Source organism: Microcebus murinus, chromosome 8 (genome assembly GCF_040939455.1).
Source record: "Microcebus murinus isolate Inina chromosome 8, M.murinus_Inina_mat1.0, whole genome shotgun sequence".
Classification (NCBI taxonomy): Eukaryota; Metazoa; Chordata; class Mammalia; order Primates; family Cheirogaleidae; genus Microcebus; species Microcebus murinus.
In genome coordinates this window covers 41,262,053-41,283,420 of record NC_134111.1, presented here as the reverse complement: position 1 = coordinate 41,283,420, position 21,368 = coordinate 41,262,053, and the positions used below count along the sequence as shown (strand labels likewise).

Sequence of the window (21,368 nt, the reverse complement as noted above, 5' to 3'; positions counted from 1 at the left end):
TCAGTTAAATAGATATCATGATCTGTTAAAAACAAATCTGAAATAATTTTTTCAATTCTGTTAAGAAATTAAGAGAAAAATTCAAGGACTTAATAAAATGACATGCTTAGATTGACAATTCCTGAGTAGCTACATGATAGCCAACAGAAAATGATTACTTAACACTAAGATTAAAGGAATTTGCTGCCATCACTATAGCAACTGTCTTAAGGAAACTAACATGTTCAGCAACCTGCAGACCAAAATTAGATTTAGTATGCAATAAAATATAAATACGGCAATATAGTCCATATTGTAATTTCTGCACAATTTTATAATTGCTTTTTGTGCTGTGAGAATAAGTGGGTTTCTCCTTTAGAGCAACCTATCAAAATAGACTCATTAATGTCCAGTGTACTAATGAGCAATGGGTGAAGGAGGTGTTAATTATGCCACAGTAAGATTCAAGAAAAAGCCCTAGTGAGCACTTGGAGGTGTGTATAAGCTGAAGGCCTTTCTCCATGTTTGTGTATTTACAGCAGGATGCAACAGAATGACAGCAAAATGGTCACTCCATGGTTAAGAACAGAAATTTTAGACACACATTACTGAACAAAGACCCCCGCCCCCAGCATTAATTAAGATATGGGTGGGTGCAAGGGACAAGGGAAATAATTCTTTGGAGCTATGAATTTTCTAAACAGTTCATTTTGAAGTATATATACATTAAATTAGTTCAGTTTGCTTTATAAACTCAAACAGTATTAAATAAAAAACTTTGTACAAAAATTACTGCCCTAATATGTAATAACAAAAACCTCCAAGATAAAGCTTGAAGAATATTTTCAGGAATATGATGCTAGACTTTCTATGCCGAAGTTCTGCATACCACATTGAATCTCTCTCTATTCACCAGCCTGACCATTTAATTTTTTCTGGTACAAGTGCCTTGAGACTTTTCTGAGGTCACTGCAACAGTAGACAGCTTATAACAAAACCATTAGCAGTTTGGCTAGCTTAGGGAAACCTCTTACTTTCCTTTTTTGTTTATTATCACTGCATGAATCTGCAGCATATGATAGTTTATAATTTCTCAGGCTTGTTAAATTCATGTTAAAGGTCTGTTTTCTTGTTGAATAAATTTTGTTCATATAATGCTGCCTATTTCATACACTCAGTCTTTAATAGCACCTTTGGTCTATGCGCAACTCACAGATCAAAACAGAGGACTAAAATAGGGGTTGATGATGCTATTTACATGTGTGATTCCTGCTGTCTTCTTGTTAGTAGCTTTAATATAATAGAAGACCTTGTCTGTTTTGTAATTAACACATCTTTACTGGAGAGATATTTGGAAGTGATTGCTGTGAATATACTGGTTAGTAAAATAAACACAATCACACACCACTTTCTGTTATCAGACAAATTTGTGAATTGTACACATTATACTCCAGATCAACAAACTGTGATATAACAGCCAAGTAGAAGACACATATTTATATAACCCTTTATTTTTCTGAAAATATGTATTCACTCTGACCTTGCAAATATAATTAGCTTGTGGGATGTGCAGATTTCAGTACCATGGTTGCTTTACTAATTGCAACTCTTGGAAATAGATACTAAATATTTGGAAGCTGCCAATACAAAATAAAAACTGCATGTTTTTTGTACATCTGTCTTAGATTATAAAAGCAAAATAGTTTTTAAAACAATACTGAGTTCCATATTTATTCCAAGCACACCCAAGGGTCAAGGACCTATCATTTCATTTCAATGACTAATTTGGTTTAGGACTTAAAACACTAATTTTCAAATTCAATTTAATCCATAATTTCTTGGCTTCTTTCATGAGTATGGTACAGTTCATCCAATATGCTATCTATTTTTAAATTCATGTTTTCATATCAACTGCTAGGTCACTGCAAGATTAGACTAAATTTCTAAAGCACCAATCTATAGTTCCCCATTTTTACATTCAAATGAAGCTATTTTTTAAATAAAGCTCTTCAAATTAGTTTAATACAAAGGTGTTTCAAAGAAAAATGCAGAAACACTTCTGAGAGTAATTACTATAATTCATACTCTCTTTTTCTCTCTTTTTAAATAATGGCTGCCTTGGGCATTTCCAATTGTACTTATATTGAAGCCAATGACTACAGAAAGTATTTAAGACAGAATAGGACCAATGTTTTAAGAACTTATAATGCGTTCATTTTTCTTGAGCTTAAAAAACCTAAGCAATCTGAATCTTCCATAACCTTAGAGGTCAGCTCACTATAATATATATAAGATGAATTGGAATAAAAGTAAAGCTTCAACAATTTTAAGACCTCAAAATCAATGTCAAATACTAAAAAAAAAGAGAAAAAGCGAAAACTCAGTTGCCAGTTAGGTTACATATTTTAACACACAGAAACCCACCACCACATAAAGTAAATCTCTAAATTACTATAAAAATGATAGGTGTGGAAAGAAAAGCAACACCCTATATCAAATATCCTTTATCACCTCGAAATGACCTATTATCAACTGCTTAGGTTGTTTCTAAATTCTTTAAAAATTAAGGGTGCATGTGACCTGGGAAGTACTGCTGGGGTTTGTGACCATTTCGTTACTTCTGCTGCCATGCACTGCCAGACATCTATAAGAGAAAAACATCTTATGTCTCTTGTAAGCCCACAGCATAAAAAATTCAGAGAAATCTTACTTTTTATGCCATTTCCAATGAAAAGCACTAAGAACTAAAACTGACTCATGCCAAATGCATATCACTGAATTGCTGTGATTTCTTAGTCTCAAGTTTGCAACACGGAAATTATTTATAAAATGTCAATTTTAGCTCTGGAAAAGAAATTCCTATGTGTATGTACATTTTCTTCCTTCATCCTCGGAGAATTGCTTACTGTAGCTAGAGATCTGTAGTACAACTTCAATATATTGGGAGAAAAGGGGGATGGGGTGTAACTAGCATAATGTACTTTTTTTTGACAAGTGAAGACATGCATCAAAATTCAAAGAGCAAAGCCACAAGTTTTGAACATATATGCCTTAATGAAAACAAATCGATCTTAGAAACTAGTATAGCAAAAGGTAATTAGACATTTTTAGATTTACGAAACATTTTGAAAAGAATTTACTTAAGTCATAATAAAAATAAAAGTTTTGCAGAATTTTTTTCAGCATATGCATGTAGTCAGTAGAGTATACTGGTTTAAATGCTTCAAGCACAGTGAAGTCAGAATCCTGCCTAAAGTTAGAATTCTGGGTCTATCACTTGCTAAGGGACCTAAAAGCAAGTTAATTAGCCTCTCAATCTCTCTGTTTGCTCATGAATAATACCTCACAGAGCTGGTAATAAGAGTAAATAAAAAATACATGTGTACCTGCCACTATTGTCATTAACTGTGGTGGTGATGGAGTTGTACAGCTAGCTCTAACCTTTCAACAGAACCTGCTGTGGATAGCATGGCTGACTCACAACCTCCAACTTTTACACCTTTGGATCCACTGGGCATTCCACCGGGTTATACTTCCCCAGGCTGCTTCCAGCCAACAACTGAGCATAGCAGTGATACTAGAACCCAACAATTCCTACCAAATAAGAGATTCCTCTGAAGGACACTCTGGCTGAAGGACTCCCCATCAGCCTGGCTGAAACATTCTCAGAACTATGTAGTAGTCTGTTGCTCTTCCGACCTAATTTATCTTCCCTTTCTCTTTTCATAGGGTTAGACCTGCACTGTTGTCTGAAAGATCTCTTGTTTATCCATCATGAGTATCTCCCCCAATAAATCTCTTTCATGTCTAATCTCACTTTGGCATCTGCTCCCTGGAGAACCAAAACTGGTACAGTTAACAAAGCAGAGTACTGTTTCTGTACATAATGTTAAAGTTAGAAAAAAGTTACCCCAAAATCAAATTATAATTATAAATTTGGCATCCAGAGATATCTGGCATATGAAAAATCAATAGAAAATTAGGGGGAGACATTTTAAGACATGTATTTCCTTAGGAAAATTCCTAAATAAAGGGTGTATAGTTACATTGAATGTTATTTCTTTTATTATTCTTTTTTTTTTTTTTTTGAGACAGAGTCTCGCTTTGTTGCCCAGGCTAGAGTGAGTGCCGTGGCGTCAGCCTAGCTCACAGCAACCTCAAACTCCTGGGCTCAAGCGATCCTCCTGCCTCAGCCTCCCGAGTAGCTGGGACTACAGGCATGCGCCACCATGCCCGGCTAATTTTTTGTATATATTAGTTGGCCAATTAATTTCTTTCTATTTATAGTAGAGACGGGGTCTCGCTCTTGCTCAGGCTGGTTTCGAACTCCTGACCTCGAGCAATCCACCCGCCTCGGCCTCCCAGAGAGCTAGGATTACAGGCGTGAGCCACCGCGCCCGGCTGAATGTTATTTCTTTTTAAAAAATGACTCAATATGCCCAAAATCTTTATACACCTGCATGATAGGTGTTTCTAGACTTATATATGATGAACTTAAATTTGAAGTCTTCAGGGGACTACTACTAAGATGTAAGAGACCATCACCTATGGGTGACTGGTCTGATACCAACTAAAGAGTGCCAATTCTATCTGGTGCCTACTCAGTCAGCCAACATAAAATGCACAAGTGACTTTAGATTCCTTTCTAGTAGACAAACTAAAGCAATACAGTTGGTATGCCTGTTGACAAATTCCACATAAAGTAAAAGAATAAAAGGCCCCACAGAATAAAGACTAGGGCTCAGCCATGTTGGTGTGGCAGTAGAGCAAGTGAATGAGGGGAATAAGGGATACATTGCTGGTCCTGTATTGTTACCTTTAAAGAAAAATGCAAATTACACCTTTCAAACTACTATCTCTCAATAGGCAAAGCCATTTTAGCAGGAAAAATATATAAAGTTCAATTATTTTGTTGTGTATCACACTTTCATGTATTTTTATTTTGTTTATTAATTAAATACTATACAGAGATTATCTTGCCTAATCCTCTCAACAATCAAGAGATAGGTATTAATATTATCAATTTATGGATCAGGAAATTGAGGTTTAGAGGTCTTACTAAATTAAATGAGATGACCCAATCAGTAAGTGATGCCATTATGATTTGTACTTATACAGAATGCCAAAGCCAGTACTCTTCATGACCAAGCTATTTGGCATAACAGCTATCCTAACACAAAGGCAAGAAAAGACTACTATTAGATTCAGTTACTCAAGAGCAACATTCGTGTTTTATTCATCACAATATCCATTCCATAAGAGAATATCTGACACACAAAATATGGTTTAAAATAAATACCTATTGAAATGAAAAACTCCAAGAAAACATTTTTGGTTACTATTTTATATAAAGTGTTACAATTTATGTTTATTTTTCCTTTAAAAAGAGAAAAATATCCATTATCTATTTAAAAAATCCAACTACTAGCTTTAACAATATATATTCTTCTCATTTCCTTTTCACTGCTCAATTGTGAATTCATGAAACACTCTTCCATGGCATGCTAAACTGACCTCAAGCATCATAAACTTGTGTTTAATTTGGAATAAAAACTGCATATAGTACAGCTATTTGGAATGTGAAAAATGGCAGTAAGCATCTATTAATCAGCTTACTAGTAGCCTAAGAATAACTACTGAGGAATCAATTATGATTGAAGGAAATTGACCACCATAATCAACTTTACCTTCTTTAGGAAATCACAATGACAGCAACACCTAAACCTGCCAAAACTAAGTCCCAGGTCCAGAAATATCCTCACAATTGTCAAATTATCTAGAATGTGATCTTTAAAAATTAAAATATATAGGTTTTGGAAAGGCCTCTTAGTCAAAGTCATAGCTTCTGTTTGCTGGTACAAAACTGGCAGTAAGCATAGGAAGTAGCTCTTATTCTTCTCTATATCTCCAGTGTATGCCTGGCACACAGTAGTGATCAACAAGTGTCTGCTGAATGACCAGGGATAATTAGATTACTAGGGAAGGAAAAGTATTCGAGAAGCCAAAGAGGCAATAAGTATTATAGTATTCTTATAGATAATGGGACATTGTCTTAAGGGTTTTACTACTGTATTTTTACTGAAACAGTTGGATTCAAACTAATTTAAAGTACACTTAACATCACTCGAAAAGCACAGCAAGTACTAAAGCATAATAAATTAGCTCAGAGATTATATTATTAATATAGAAGGTCTAGATTAAAAGAACTCCACTAAGAACTATTAGTTCTATATAAGATTCATGCTTTTAGAATTTTAAACATGAAATTGTTTCTACATTCCTAGCTGACAATTTCTGATTTTATCAGCTAAATAAATGTTATAAATATTAAGTTTTTCTATCAGGAAATAATATAGGCACATTAGTACCTGTAATATTTTTTTAGGTATCTTCACAAGATCTGAGAGTGTTATAAAACTTCAAACTGATAATAAGAGTGAAAAACAGGAAGCAAACAAAAAATAATACAGTAACTAAACTTGTTCCAAGAATTGGAAGGGTATACTCACAGAGCTATATTAGGAATGGAAATAGAATTTTTATGTGTTCTATTTCCTATTTTTCTCTTTCAGTCTGGAAAACCAGATGAAGAAAAGGGGTGTGCGTATGTATGTACAATTTGGCATTAGGACTATCCAGTCCTAATTGATCCTTATGGGATATTGACCAAAAAAGAATCTTTTTTTTTTTTTTTTTTTTTGAGACAAGAGTCTCGCTTTGTTGTCCAGGCTAGAGTGAGTGCCGTGGCGTTAGCCTAGCTCACAGCAACCTCAATCTCCTGGGCTCGAGCGATCCTTCTGCCTCAGCCTCCCCAGTAGCTGGGACTACAGGCATGCGCCACCATGCCCGGCTAATTTTTTCTATATATATTAGTTGGCCAACTGATTTCTTTCTATTTATAGTAGAGACAGGGTCTCGCTCTTGCTCAGGCTGGTTTTGAACTCCTGACCTTGAGCAATCCGCCCGCCTCGGCCTCCCAGAGAGCTAGGATTACAGGCGTGAGCCACCGCGCCCGGCCTCAAAAAAGAATCTTATGAATATAATAGCTATGCTAAATGTCTTTCACTACTATTAGAAGACAAATAACATTTTAAACTTGAACTCTAGCTCTGATTATACAAGATTCAAGTTTATCAAGGTTAAGGTCCAAGAGCAAACTGGCTAACCAACGTTGTCTATCTTATGTTTCAGTCATTTAACAAATGACTCTATGACTGATAATATATAAAAATTACTTACTAAATCTGATAAAAGCTAAAAACAAAATTGGTAATGGCTGCACACTGACACACATTCCTTCCTTCCTTGATTTTATTTAATAAACATTTATAAGGAAACTACTTTCTCCCAGCACTATGTAAATCCCAAGATATGAGACTCTTTCTCCCCTCAAAGAGGTCCCACTCTTGTAATGGAGACAACACATGGACAGATGAATAAAGCCACAAAATGGCTAATTGGCATATATTAATCACTTCACAGGCCAGAATTTCAAAGTAATATATTCATTTTCCTCTTCATTGGCATGCCCAAGCGAAATATCTTAGAAAATGGTAAGTGCTCAATAAAAATTAGCTGAATCAGAAAATTATTCCTAAATTAGTAAGGATGTACAAAATGTAAGAAAGAAAGTCTCAATTTCTTTTGTAGTCACTACCATCATCTTCCCAAATATGAGCAAGTTAGAAATTAATTTATAGATTTGTTCTTAGCAAAATTTTCAGAAATATTCACATTCTGTTTTTTAAAACATGCTAAGTCTTTTTTTTTTTTTGAGACAGAGTCTCGCTTTGTTGCCCAGGCTAGAGTGAGTGCCGTGGCATCAGCCTAGCTCACAGCAACCTCAAACTCCTGGCTCAAGCAATCCTCCTGCCTCAGCCTCCCAAGTAGCTGGGACTACAGGCATGCCTCACCATGCCTGGCTAATTTTTTGTATATATTAGTTGGCCAATTAATTTCTTTCTATTTATAGTAGAGACGGGGGTCTCACTCTTGCTCAGACTGGTTTCGAACTCCTGACCTCGAGCAATCTGCCCGCCTCAGCCTCCCAGAGACCTAGGATTACAGGCGTGAGCCACCGCGCCTGGCCAACATGCTAAGTCTTAATCCTTTTAAAGTATCAATTATTTTAGTCTTCAGAAAAAAAAGTATGATATTGTATACCTCCTAATATGACATGTGCACACTCTAATCACTACATATATTACCTCTTGATATTCATAATACTATGAGATGGGTACTAAGATCCTTATTTTAGATTAGAAAACTGAAAGCCCAAGAATATTATGTAACTTGTTCAAGGTCATGCTGTAAGGAAGAGAATAGGATTTTAATGCAGGCCTGATCCCAAAGTTTGTGCTCTTCATTACTTTATGCTCTGCCTGTGCCCTACTGTCGGTCAGTCTGTCTGTCTGTCTGTCTCTCTCTATATATATAGTATATTTTAATAATAAGAAAACACTTAGGCTGGGTGTGATGGCTCACAACTATAATCCCAGCATTTCGGAAGGTCCGAGGTAGGACTGCTTTAGGCCAAGAATTTGAGACAAGCCTGGGCATCATAGCAAGATCCTGTGTTTACAAAAAACAATTTTTTTAAACCAGGCCTAAAAGTTCAAGGCTGCAGTGAGCCATGATTGAGCCACTAGACTTCAGCCTGGGTAACAGAGCAAAAGTCTATCTCTTAAAAAAAAAAAAAAAAGAAAAGAAAAGAAAAGAAAAGGCTTAAAGCAAACTACTATTTGAGTAGCTTAAAACCTCCACCATCTTAAAACTTTTTAACAAAATGTCTTAGAAAAGTAAAAACTTTGCCCCCACCCCACCCCTGAGAGAGACATAATTTTCTAGATATCCAAAAACAGAAGGTAAGCTCTTATAATATTCATTCCCTAATTTTCCTCCTATATTTGCATTTACTCTCCAAAGCCTCATCTTTTGTAATATGCTGATTAAAAAATAGTAACAATAAAACCACTCATTTCACATCCTACTATCATTGAAAGAAAAATAAACCAAGAGGTAAGTATCACCTGGAATGATGTTTCTACATTCTTCCTACATACATGATACAAGTTCCTCTTTTCTGAGTAATGTCCTGCCCACCCTCAAGGCTCAGCCCAAGCTTTATATACTTTGTGCAGTCTATACTGATTTTTCCCTTTTTCTAATTTAATTTGCATTTACCATGTTTGCTATACAAGAATATTTTATTGTATATTGGCACATATAAGATTCTGAATAAGTTTTTGTTGAATTATTTTTGTCTCTAGCAACCAATTTAATACTTACAGAAGTAATATCAGTATATTTTGCATTGTATCAGTATGCAACATAGGATATCAGTATGTAATTGGCAGAATGTTATCTTGTTCACTAGTGATATTAAATGTATATGACTTATCTCCTCAAAAGACAAAGAACATTTTTATTTTGTACCTCAGAATCATTAACATTCAAGCACATCAAGTATACTTAAGAATACCTGCTGATGAGCTGTTCTGCAATTAGATAAACATCACATTTTTAAATGTCTATTGAGTATTTCTGGTAAGATTAAATTAAAATATTTCAAGAAAACCTGGCCAGTGTGAAAATATATTTGGCCTAAATGGTCAATAGGGGTTTTTTTATGTTTTCAAAACAGAACAGATACAGTGATTGCTAGGAGTTAGCAGGTAACAACTGAACATTTTACCAACAGGAATCCTGCCTAGGAAAATGAGTTCACTAAATCAATAATACTTTTAAATAAATATATTAAAATATCCTAAAACAAGTTATAGACTAGTTTTATGTTTTTGCCCAAAGTGATCATTCTTTTTGTCTTAAGGAAAGTATAGTCATATTAAAAGTTGAATTAACTTCTCAATTTGCTCCTGGATCTAGTTGTGGGCTGAATATACAAGATAATAAAACATTAAGCAAAAGGCTGCCACTGTGCCATTTGAGAACTGCAGTTTAAAATACTTGAATATGTGTATTTTTATTGCAAATAAAGGAAAAACTGATTCTGCTATTTAGTTTAAAGCAGAGCTCACTGGTAACTTCTATGAGCTTACTCTCCATTTAAATTATGAATGCAATTACCATTGATTTTCACCTGTACAATTTTAAAACAATTAGAATACTATATAATATACAGAGTAACAGGTGATTCTTTATCATATAGCGTACTTCATTATTTATGTTGGTCTCCACGTTCCGTCTGAGGGATGTCACAAAAGCTGACAGAGATGAGTCAGTCTAAATTGTTTTTTCAAATTAACAGAGTAATAACACTTAAAAAGAATCAATACAGAATATATATAATATCTACTATGAATAGTGAAAAGAACTATTCAGAACTTAGAGAAAACGTATAGCTCTCTTCCTGACTTATGCTACAGAGAGTGACACTATCCACGGTAACTTAAGGCCTTGCAATGAGCTCTGGTAATCATTTTCTATTCCTCAGTTACTCCGATTATATCATTCATATTAGTCTAATATTAAAGAATTAAAGAGCTAGTAAAAAAGCTTGAGTTCTGAAATTTTATAGACCTGTGTTTGTATCCTTGTTCTGCTGCTTATTCATGGTAACAACAAAGTAATCTCTTTGGCCCTAATTATTTTAATAATTCTTGATAAAAGGTAATAATAGTAGTGCCTATCTCTAGGATTATAATACCTAGCACACAACAATTATTCAATAAAGAAACAGAAGTCACCATAAAAAAACCTGAAACTTATGGTAAATGAACTGAGATACAAAGAATGCTTATAATGCTTATTTAATCACTCAAAAACAGAGTAGAGCTTATATTAGAATTTATAAAAATGGAAATATAAAAAATATATAGGAAAGGTTTATTAAAAAGTGAACAGAGACCCAACTTAAATCATCTACATATAGATTGTCATTTCAACTTTTGATCTAATCATTGCCTTACTAAATATTTTGACAGCTTGGGTAAATCACCTGCAGAGGAGGGAGAGGAAGAGTCTTGTGTTTTGCTTCATTTTTACAAGTTTATATTCTTAAGTTTAATGAGTTAACTAGAACACTCTGGCAATGGAGTTACTAGCCTTTAATTTGGTTCACAGTGTTGAGAGGACTCCACACTGAAAAAACTATAAATTACAACCAAACTCTGATACCTTACAGATGAAACTGCATTATTGACAAAGAACTGGATCCTTATTTCAGGTGACATAATTGCATAAATCTAAATGTTAATCACAACAAGTGATATGAATCATCACTAATAGATATTTATACTAAATTTTTTCAAAAAGATTTTTATGACATATAAACTAGATAGTAATGCATATGATTCCACAAATTTTAGATATACTATTTTTTAAAACTACATTTAACACTGTCAAGTCATGTGATACAAGTGTATTTTTAAATGAAATTCATTCTTTAAATGAAAAACATTCTTTTAATATAAATTACCATTAAATAGAAATAATGCGAATTCCAATATTATACAGTACTCACACTATGTTTGGAAACTAAAAGTGTCACTTTAAATATTACAAACAGGATAACCAAAAATAAAATACAAACTAATTTATTACATTCTTTATTGGGAATGCTTTCTTTCATTGTATTTAAGCTTATATTTTCCTTTTAAAGTAGCCACCATAACATGAGTCATATACAATAAAAACTTAAGTCCACCTAAAACTACAAAATAAAACTAATTATATTTAAAATTAAGCTTTAGTTATTACTTATAAATATTGTGGTGGAGGTGCTTTATCATATAATTGTTATATTTCTAAAATAAAAGGTATTACTTAAATGAATTACTTACGAGTTACTAAAAAGGTACCTTAAAGCATCTCTTAAGCAATAAACTTAAGAGGTATTATACGGTACTTTAATTCATAAAACTAATAAAAATCAAGGATTTTCAACCGCTTTTATCTATATCAGTTAAATAACAATACACTTAGTAAAAAACAAAGTAAATAAATAGAAATATAGGTAAGAGCAAGAATCAGAAGCTATTCATTTTGAATAGTCTAGTATATCAGTTTCTATTATTGTTTTTGTGGATAGTTTCTGCTTCTGAAAAGCTAAATCACACCTAATAGAGATTTAGAGAGGACCTCATTGTTTATACATTATAATAATATGATGTCAGAAAACATTCAACTTCAAATTCATGACAGATAAAAACTCCATATTTTAACAGCCATGTTTAGTTTGTTTGAGCTGGTGAGCAGATATAAATGTAATCTGCACTTCTATCAAACTCTAGGTCTGATAGATATCAAGCTAATATTTATTTCTAAGTGCTCCAAGAATTATTTGTAAAACCTGCATAAAAAGGATTCCGTAAATGTACTGTGATTTTATTTTAACAATTATTCTACACTACAATGGAAGTACATGCTCAAACAAGACACCTCAGCAGTATTTTAAAGCAGTAACTACCTAGCCAATTTCTGTATGTTCTGTAGTTTTTCTAATCCACTCTCCCTGTGGTTGAGCAAAATCGAATTGCCTCTCACATTTGCAGACAGCTCTGTGAAGGTGATAATAGAGCTGCTCCCTGCTGTCATGAGGCAGGAAATAGGAAAATGGCATATGGGGCTAGAAAGAAAGAAGTAAAAAAAAGAAAGAAAGAAAGAAAGAACGAACAAAAAAGAGAGAGAGAGAACTAAACAAGAACAAAAGAGATTTCAACAAAGAACAACTATAACCCAACATGCTTTGCAAGTTAATTTCTTTTCAGAATCATTTAGCATATTTAATCATTCATCTGCGTCCTCACTCCAAACACACAAATGGTTGACACCAAGTCTTTGGGGCAAGTTTTCATTGTCTAAAATATTTGGAAAATACATCTCCAGAATATGTCCTACACAATGTCTGCAAAACAGAGTCCTTTAAATAGATTTTTAAAAATTTTGTGCTGATTCCAAATGCACTATTTAAAAATAAAAGGTAGAGCAGTGTTTATTAAAATATTAATGAAATATTTCTAGCCGGCTTTTAGTATGGTTTAACATTCATAATTTTATGAAATTTAAAACTTTAAAGGTGAACATTCATGATGATTAGACAAAGGGTAATTAAAGTAGAAATAAATCTCAATAGTTAAATTGCTAATACCAAGACACATTTATTGACTTGTACAGTTTTTTGTTTTTTAAAGTAAAAAGACAATGGTTTTTCTGTGTAATTAAGAATCCTGCTTTGAACAAAATGGATTTTTATTTAATGTATCTATAAACAGAATGTGTCAGTAGATGGCAATAAAGATAGAATCTACTCTACCTTTCCTTTTACACTCTGAATGGGATCCACAACCACTGCCACAGCTCTCTCCGACAAGGCTTCAAAGCTCTGCTGAGTGTTGATATCCACACCAGAAAGCCAACAACCAAAGCCAGGGTGACTGTGATACCAACCAACAACCATCTCAGGCCTGAAACAAAGAGGGCATTCAGAGGCTCAGAACAGAACAAGTAATACATTTATGATATGAAAAGAAACAACACACTAACAGGGTATAAATTAAGAAGAGATGAAAAACACACAGGTGTGAAAAAGCACCATTAGAAACACTGAAATCATACACCATATTATCTAGAAAACATGGAAATGAATATGTGTGACAAAGGAGTGCTATCATTAAGAGATGCACATTAGCAGTGGTAGCTAAGGCTTTCAGTTTTTCACCTTGTTACCACACTTTCTCAGAGCCAGTTTTTACCCTTTCAGCATTCAAGTAAATATCTACTCTTTAACTCCTTAGCTCTGGGAGTTGGATTTTCCAGGCACAGAGGACATTTTTAACAATGGACACCAGGATCCACTGTTGTGAAAGGATTAAATATCAATTAAACCAGCAGTAGAACTAGGAACTCAGTCAAAAACCAATTTGCACTGCTCTGCTCAGCTGCTGAGCCTTTTGCTAACATTAATTTTGAAGTTTTTTCCACAGTAGAAGAATTTAAGCAAGAGAATGACAACTATTAAGAGACTTAGTCTGAGGAAAAAAACTTTAGAATATTTGGATTATACTTTGTCTATCTTTAAAACTATGCCTACAAACATAATTAAATATTCATAATCTCATTCAGTTGCAACTCTCAAATACATGGAACATACAAGCTCTTTCAATTATAAGTGACTAGACAGTAACTCCATATGCTAAACAGAGGGAAGCTACAGCCCAAGCTTACTATGTGACAGTCAAGAATTTTAATATGAGGCAGTTCTCTGATTGGCAAATTTCTTTGATTCTAAAAGGAAGAGATGCTTTACATGACCTTTTTTCCTGGGAATGATATTAATAAACATCCATAACTTTGAGGTATGTTTCTAAAAATATTTCTTTCTTTAAATGATCATTTAAAATGCTTACCTTCCTGTCTGCTTCAACATATCTAACATTTTGGCTTGGAACACTGGATCAACTGCCTCCACACTGACACCCTGGTTTAGAAAGAAAGAAAAATGATTAGCTTTTGTAACTTTGAGAAAAAGCAACTGTATATTATAAGTGAACAAAAAGCTACTAAAAAAAAAATAAAGCCCAGCTATGTAATATTATCTTAGGGTACGAAAACCATTTTACAGGTTTTTATAACTGTATTTGATACCCATTGGAACCACTGAGTTACAAACCTTATGCCAATAACGCTTCTAAAATGACCAAGTACCAAACTGGTATTAGCTAATGAGTTAAGACAACTTTCAGGATACTTCAAGAATTTATGGCCATTATTATGTATACATTTACCAGAAACGCCAAGTAGTTTAACTATTACTTTTGGTAAGACCTATATGGGCAATAATACTTCCTATTGCCATCCTATGATAACTGATAAGGACTACGACTAGTCTCATCCAAGTTCTACAACTATTCAGCTATTATAATGGTACATACCCAAGTCTTTTTTTTAATGATTAAACACTTTGAATAAGGAAAATAATTTATTGTCTCAAATATAAAAGCAATCGCAAAAAACTCCTCACTAGAAACTGTAACCATATCTCTTAAATGTTGCATTATTTTGACAGTTCAACCAAAATAAGATAGTGGAACATAGAAGAATAAAAAGGGTTCGTATCATCTCTCTGTCAATGACAGACAACAGTCATTGTATCTCCTATAAGGCTTTCTTTTAACATCAGGAATCTAAATCTAATCTACTTAAACAAATCAGTTAACATAAGCACTTCCTTCCCACCAAAACAAACAGTGTATATGTGAGTTCCAATAGAGAGTGCATCCTTGGGAACAGGGGTATGCAATCTGCTGCCTATAGGCTAAGAATGGTTTCTTACATTTTAAAGGGGATGTTTTAAAAAAGAAGAAGAAGAATATGCAACAGAGACATATGTCTTAACATAAAAAGTTTGCTAACTCTTGGGCCAGAAGAAAAACTTTCTAATTCTACTATATGGAGTAAATATAGGGATCAAAATCTTCCATTTTATATTGTCAAAAAAAATTTACGTGGAAGTAATGATATTAAAGCCTACGGACCATTTATTATAGTGAATATCTATATAAGGACCACATGCAATAAGTTAATTTTATTATGTGTTTTATATATTTTGATATGAAAAGCTATACAAGTAATAATAGTCTAAGATTTAAATCTAAATCTTTAGTTAATATACAGACTGTTTCTCTATTTCCAAATGTACAAAATAAATATAATGGATATCCAGGTGGACAAAATCAGTAGATCCTAATTAGTTTACCTAAACAAACTCATCTATTTAAAGAAAAATTTGTATATTTTCCCATATTTTACATTATTTGTAAATACAATGCATTCTGTAACAACTAGTCTATTTAAGATGCTTACTTTATATAGATATACACACACATATATATTGCATTATTTAAAAATATAATTTGTCCTTTAGTACCTAAATAAACTTACATTAAGGAGCCTCAAATAAAGCAAACAGCTTTATAAGAACAATTTCTTTAAGCCAAATATTTTACAAGGCTCAATAACTGAAATGTTGCACATCAAATAAAAAAGCATCTATCAGAAAAATATACACATTATATTTTTCTAGGCAAGCAGGTACACATGACATATGTACTATTTTTTTGTAAGGTAGATAGAATGGTTATTGTTTTTTGGCCATCTAAATGTACATTTATCTACACAAGTCCAATGCATTAAACAAAAAGGTAAAACAAAACAAAAACCTCTAGAAAGCATAATGTATTCTAAACATATAGAGTAGATGCCTTTCAAAATCTGTATGGAATATGATTCATATTAACAAATTACCATGCCTGGGCAAAAAGAACTATGGTTCACTATAGTTTTTCAGTATTTTTTGCAACTTAACATTTTTAATAGGAAAAGCTTCCAAATCATTCATCATATACAGGAATATTTTTTAAAAGGGCATATTTCTAAACAATGAAAACCAAACATAAGAACTAAATTAGTGTATGTAAATTAAAAAATCTAAATAAGACAATCTCTGAAATCATTTGAACCAAGTGTTCAAACTAATCAAACTCATACCCTGCTATTATAGGTAAATAACTTTTAAATCTAGTATGTTATGCTAGTTAAAGCTGAAGGAATGAGTAAAAGGATTTAATATTAGCATCATTAAGTTTGTAGACATACAATTCATGATGCATTTAAAAGATTAATGATTTAATTCCATATAATCTAAAAATTTCTATCATTAATTTTATGATTAATTTTTCCTACTGGAAAGAGAAAACATATGATTAAAGTTATTTTGCATATAAAAAAAAAAAAAAAACAGAAAGAAGCACAGTTACTTGCAGCAAGCAAGCAAAAAGTACTCACTGTTCCTGACTGTGGCATAGCAAACACATCAATCACTCTGACCGTGTAATCATCAACAAATTCTCCAAGCATCAGACCCATAACTTCCATTGGAACTCCAGCACGGCCATGTTTTAACATCTGTAAAGAGGAAGATATGTGGGCAAAGAAGAATGTATCTTTGAGCTCTTTGGTCCCTCTTTTAAAAAAAAAAAAACCCAACTAATTTTGTTTCGGAGGAAATAAAACACTCTATTTTAGAAATGCACCTAAAACAATGGCTTATGTTTGAAAGGATTAAAGTGACAAATATTCTAAGCAAAAGATGCAGTGAAAGCCACAGAGCTCTCTAAGCAAGTAACTATATTCATTACTTACTTTTAACAGTGCCAGGGAAGAGATGTAGACTTGTTCTGCTGTGTCCACTGCAGGAGCATCTGTAGGTGGCCCCTAGGAATAAGTACAATTATTATAAATACACAAAGTTTATGAGTTTAAACTTGACTGTTTTAAAAGAGTTTTAGAAAAACATGTCAAGTATCCTTTTATTTGGTTATAAAACAATCAAAAGACATTCGCAAATTTCAGACCTAAAGAAAACAGATAAAACTTAGCACTCACGTTAGTTTCTAATGGGCACAAAGCTTAAGTCTTTTAGCAATGTTAATTTACCTGAGCCACAAAATCACTCTAATGTACCAATTAGCCCCACATTACCACATTTGTATGTAAAATGCTATTGGACTAGCACAATTAACTGAAGGATCAACACAAACAGCAAATTCTCTGAGCTTGATTTTCAGCTAAAGATAGCATGTAGATTAGGGCTATGGGATCGCTTTGCAGATTCATAGGTACAGTGGAGGGAGAAGAGGGAAGACGACTTCTAATCCCTAGATGAAAGAGCTGTGAACAACATACTCTGCACTTCACCTAATGAAGTTGTTTCCTCCCTCTACACAACAACAAATTTAACACAATTGCCCCAGGTGTGAACAAACTAGTTAAGACAGGTGTAGTCAACGTGAAAATACTTCCAAAATCCTGACCAATACTTTTAAAACAAATATTACTATTAGTCTTAACACAGAAGATACTAAGTTTCTCCTTAAGAATACTATCTTCTTGTGAAAAGAAACAAACATCTTTTGACTATAACATTTAACTGACAAAGCAACTTACATAAAGTTCTTACCCTCAAGATGCCTACAATCTTATAAATGTGATTCTACCCCAATTAATACACATAGAACATTTCTTATTTTTTAATACTAGGCAGTCTGGGAAATTACAATGAGATGTGACTTATAATTAACAGGCCTGTTTTGCTTAAAGTTTCCTTTTCAATATCTAAACCAAAATTCTCTCTCCCTTTTATGGTCTTACTGAAATTAAACAACTGCTTTACTCATTACATCCCACACTTATATGTACTTTGTCCTTCTATTTATATGCTAAATGCTGTAGTTTTGTTTTGCTTAAAAACTCATAGTATTTACTGGAAGTATTAAGTATAAAAGGTTCTAGAATACATTTTTTGTTTTTTTTCAGTTTTTTTAAAATAAAATCACACAGAAAAATTTCCTGTTTACTTTTATGCAAAGTAGTGAGAAAAATCAAGTCCCTCAAATTTTGTTAATTATAAATGCCAGGCAATAAAGCTGAAAAAACACCAAATTCTTAATCTATTACCACCTAATGTAGCTTTATTGTTTACCTTTCAAATAGGTAAAATATTTCAGAATGAAAACTGCCAAATGAAAACACTACTGAGGCTTGCTAAAGTACTATTAGACCAAAGCATCTACTGAAGTCTTCAAATAAAACCTAATTTTAGTGATAATTTTATTCATTTAACTAAGAAAATTAAGAAAGATTGGCCGGGCACGGTGGCTCACGCCTGTAATCCTAGCTCTTGGGAGGCCGAGGCGGGCGGATTGCTCAAGGTCAGGAGTTCAAAACCAGCCTGAGCAAGAGCGAGACCCCGTCTCTACTATAAATAGAAAGAAATTAATTGGCCAACTGATATATATAGAAAAAATTAGCCAGGCATGGTGGCGCATGCCTGTAGTCCCAGCTACTTGGGAGGCTGAGGCAGAAGGATCGCTCGAGCCCAGGAGTTTGAGGTTGCTGTGAGCTAGGCTGATGCCATGGCACTCACTCTAGCCTGGACAACAAAGCGAGACTCTGTCTCAAAAAAAAAAAAAAAAAAAGAAAATTAAGAAAGATAAAGAAAAAGGTGAGGACAATAGTAAGTTAGTTGTGATGACAGGTTTTGAGGAAGTCATACTTTAAGGTTAGGACAAAGTTTCAGTTAAACGTTAGGACAAAGTTCCAGTTAAATGGCAGGAATAAGTTCTAATCATCTAGTATGCATCACAGTAACTATAGTTAATAATAATGTACAGGCAGTCTCTAGGTTATGGATATGTTCCTGAGAACATCTTTAGGTCGGATTTCTATGTAACTCAGATACGTGATGAAAAGTGCATTTACGGTAATAATAATAATAATTATAACAACAACAACACTATAATGGCTCATATATAATAGTAACATATGTAATACTGTAATAATACCCTTATAATAATACCCTTGTAATACCCTTGTAATGATAAGTTACAGAATCTATTGTGCTCTTTCTTTTAATTCAAACAAAACATAAAACCAAACTCATACAAAAAATTTAGACAGGAGAAATTTCAAAAAAGAATATTAAAGGTTAACACTCACCTAATGTTGCATCAATGCTAGGCTAAAGTGAATGTCATGCATATTTTGATCTTCTAACCAAATCAGTAATAACCTTTCCATTTCAAGAATGAATCTACTACACTGCTTAGTAATAACTGATGCTTTCATTGGAGCACTGCCTTTCACGTGTTCCATTATTCTCACTTTATAATTGCTCCCACAGTGAAGCCACTGAAGCCTAATGCTCCCCCAATGAATTATGGCGTCTGGGCTCTCTCCGAACGCACATTTCTACTTATATTTCATTGTCATAACCTTTCTCTTGGCTGCAGACTCATCTAAACTAGTAGCAGACTTTCACTTTGGAGGCATGGTCACAAAGGTAAATACAAACTCACAAAATCAAATAAAAAAGTTAAGACAAAAGTGATGCTGTCATAAGGGACTATATAAACAATGAGACTAGCCGCTACTACTCACACCATGCAGGTATGTCTACATGCGTGGAAGATACCAGTTCCTGAATTATTAATTTAACACATCAACTGCCACACTACAAAAAAAAATTTTTCCCAGGGGCCACGGTATCTTATTATAAAAATAGAATAAAAACTTCGGGGAAAAAAAAGATCCTTTCTAATTTTATGAAAAATTTGTTATTTTTTATTGTTTTGTGTGTGTTATATGCAACTTGAAAAATAGTTCTCACAGTTCCCAAGGTGTGGAGACGTGAGTTACATATGCTTCATAAGGCCCTGGGCTAAAAACTATCATGGGTTTATATAGTAATGTGTTAATTATAAATTATCCTTATGGGGAGCCTTGGGAGCCCATTCAAAAGTATGGAACACCATAAGTCAGGTCATCCATAACCCAGGGACTGCCTGTATTGTATATTTCAAAAGAGCTAAAAGAAAACTTCAGATGTTCTCAAGATAAAAAAAAAAAAATGATAAATTCTTGAGACTACAGATATGTTAGCCTGATTTGATCATTCCTATACATTTATCAAAACATCACACTGTACCTCACAAATATATACAATTATTTGTCAATTAAAAATAAAACTTTTAAAAAAGGGTTACAATAATGAAAACTGTATTCATAAAATTATTCCTGGATCTAGAACAATTTTAAAATTTTCATATGGAGAAAGAAGTTAAACTGGTATCTTGACTGTAGTTATTAATACAGCCTTTCTTAACTTGCCAGAAAATATTTATTTTGAAAAAAGAAGGAAATAAAACATCATACCATCACCAAAATGTGTTACTGATAGAATCCAGAAACTATTTCTGCCATCAATGAAGTAAGAAACACTCTGTTTTATTCAACATTATATATAACCAGTACCTAGCAAAGTGCCTGGCACATAATAAGAACTTAAGTATTGGCTGAAAGAATGAATGAATAAATTAAGGTACTACAACAGAAAAGAAAAATACCAACCAGTTACTCTGTGAGAGAGAGAGAGAGAGAGAGAGAGAGAGAGAGAGAGAGAGAGAGAGAGAGAGAGAGAGAGAGAGAAAGGGAGAGGGAGAGGGAGAGGGGGGAGGGAGGGAAGGGGGGGAGAGAGAGAGAGAGAGAGAGAGAGAGAGAGAGAGAGAGAGAGAGAGAGAGAGAGAGAGAGAGAGAGAGAGAGAGAGAGAGAGAGAGAGAGAAAGGGAGGGAGGGAGGGAGAGGGAGAGGGAGAGGGAGAGGGAGAGGAAGCCACATGTAAGTAAAGAGATCTTAGCTCCTCTCTCACAATCTATTTTCTTCTGGATCGGAAACATACTAGCAAAAAGCCAGATACTAAGAGAAAAATCAAGCAGCTGTTTTTTTATTGTTTGAGTGCTGTTTTTCAGATATTTCCTGCTGTCCCTTTTATCCCCATTACTACTACTTCTTGACCTAGTCAGAGACTAAATTTC

The 21,368-nt window shown here is 33.5% G+C and overlaps 1 protein-coding gene across 2 annotated transcripts in view; it reads right to left on the bottom strand.

Moving 5' to 3' along the window:
- PSMD14 (proteasome 26S subunit, non-ATPase 14) overlaps positions 1–21,368 on the bottom strand; it is a 104,028-nt gene that overhangs the window by 28,828 nt on the left and 53,832 nt on the right. For both annotated transcript variants that reach the window (XM_076005595.1, XM_012735707.2), the window contains 4 exons: positions 17,140–17,211; positions 16,783–16,902; positions 14,346–14,416; positions 13,253–13,403 (listed from right to left, as the gene is read on the bottom strand). In XM_076005595.1, the coding sequence (XP_075861710.1) occupies positions 13,253–13,403; positions 14,346–14,416; positions 16,783–16,902; positions 17,140–17,211 (414 nt within the window). The remainder of the gene's footprint in view (positions 1–13,252; positions 13,404–14,345; positions 14,417–16,782; positions 16,903–17,139; positions 17,212–21,368) is intronic.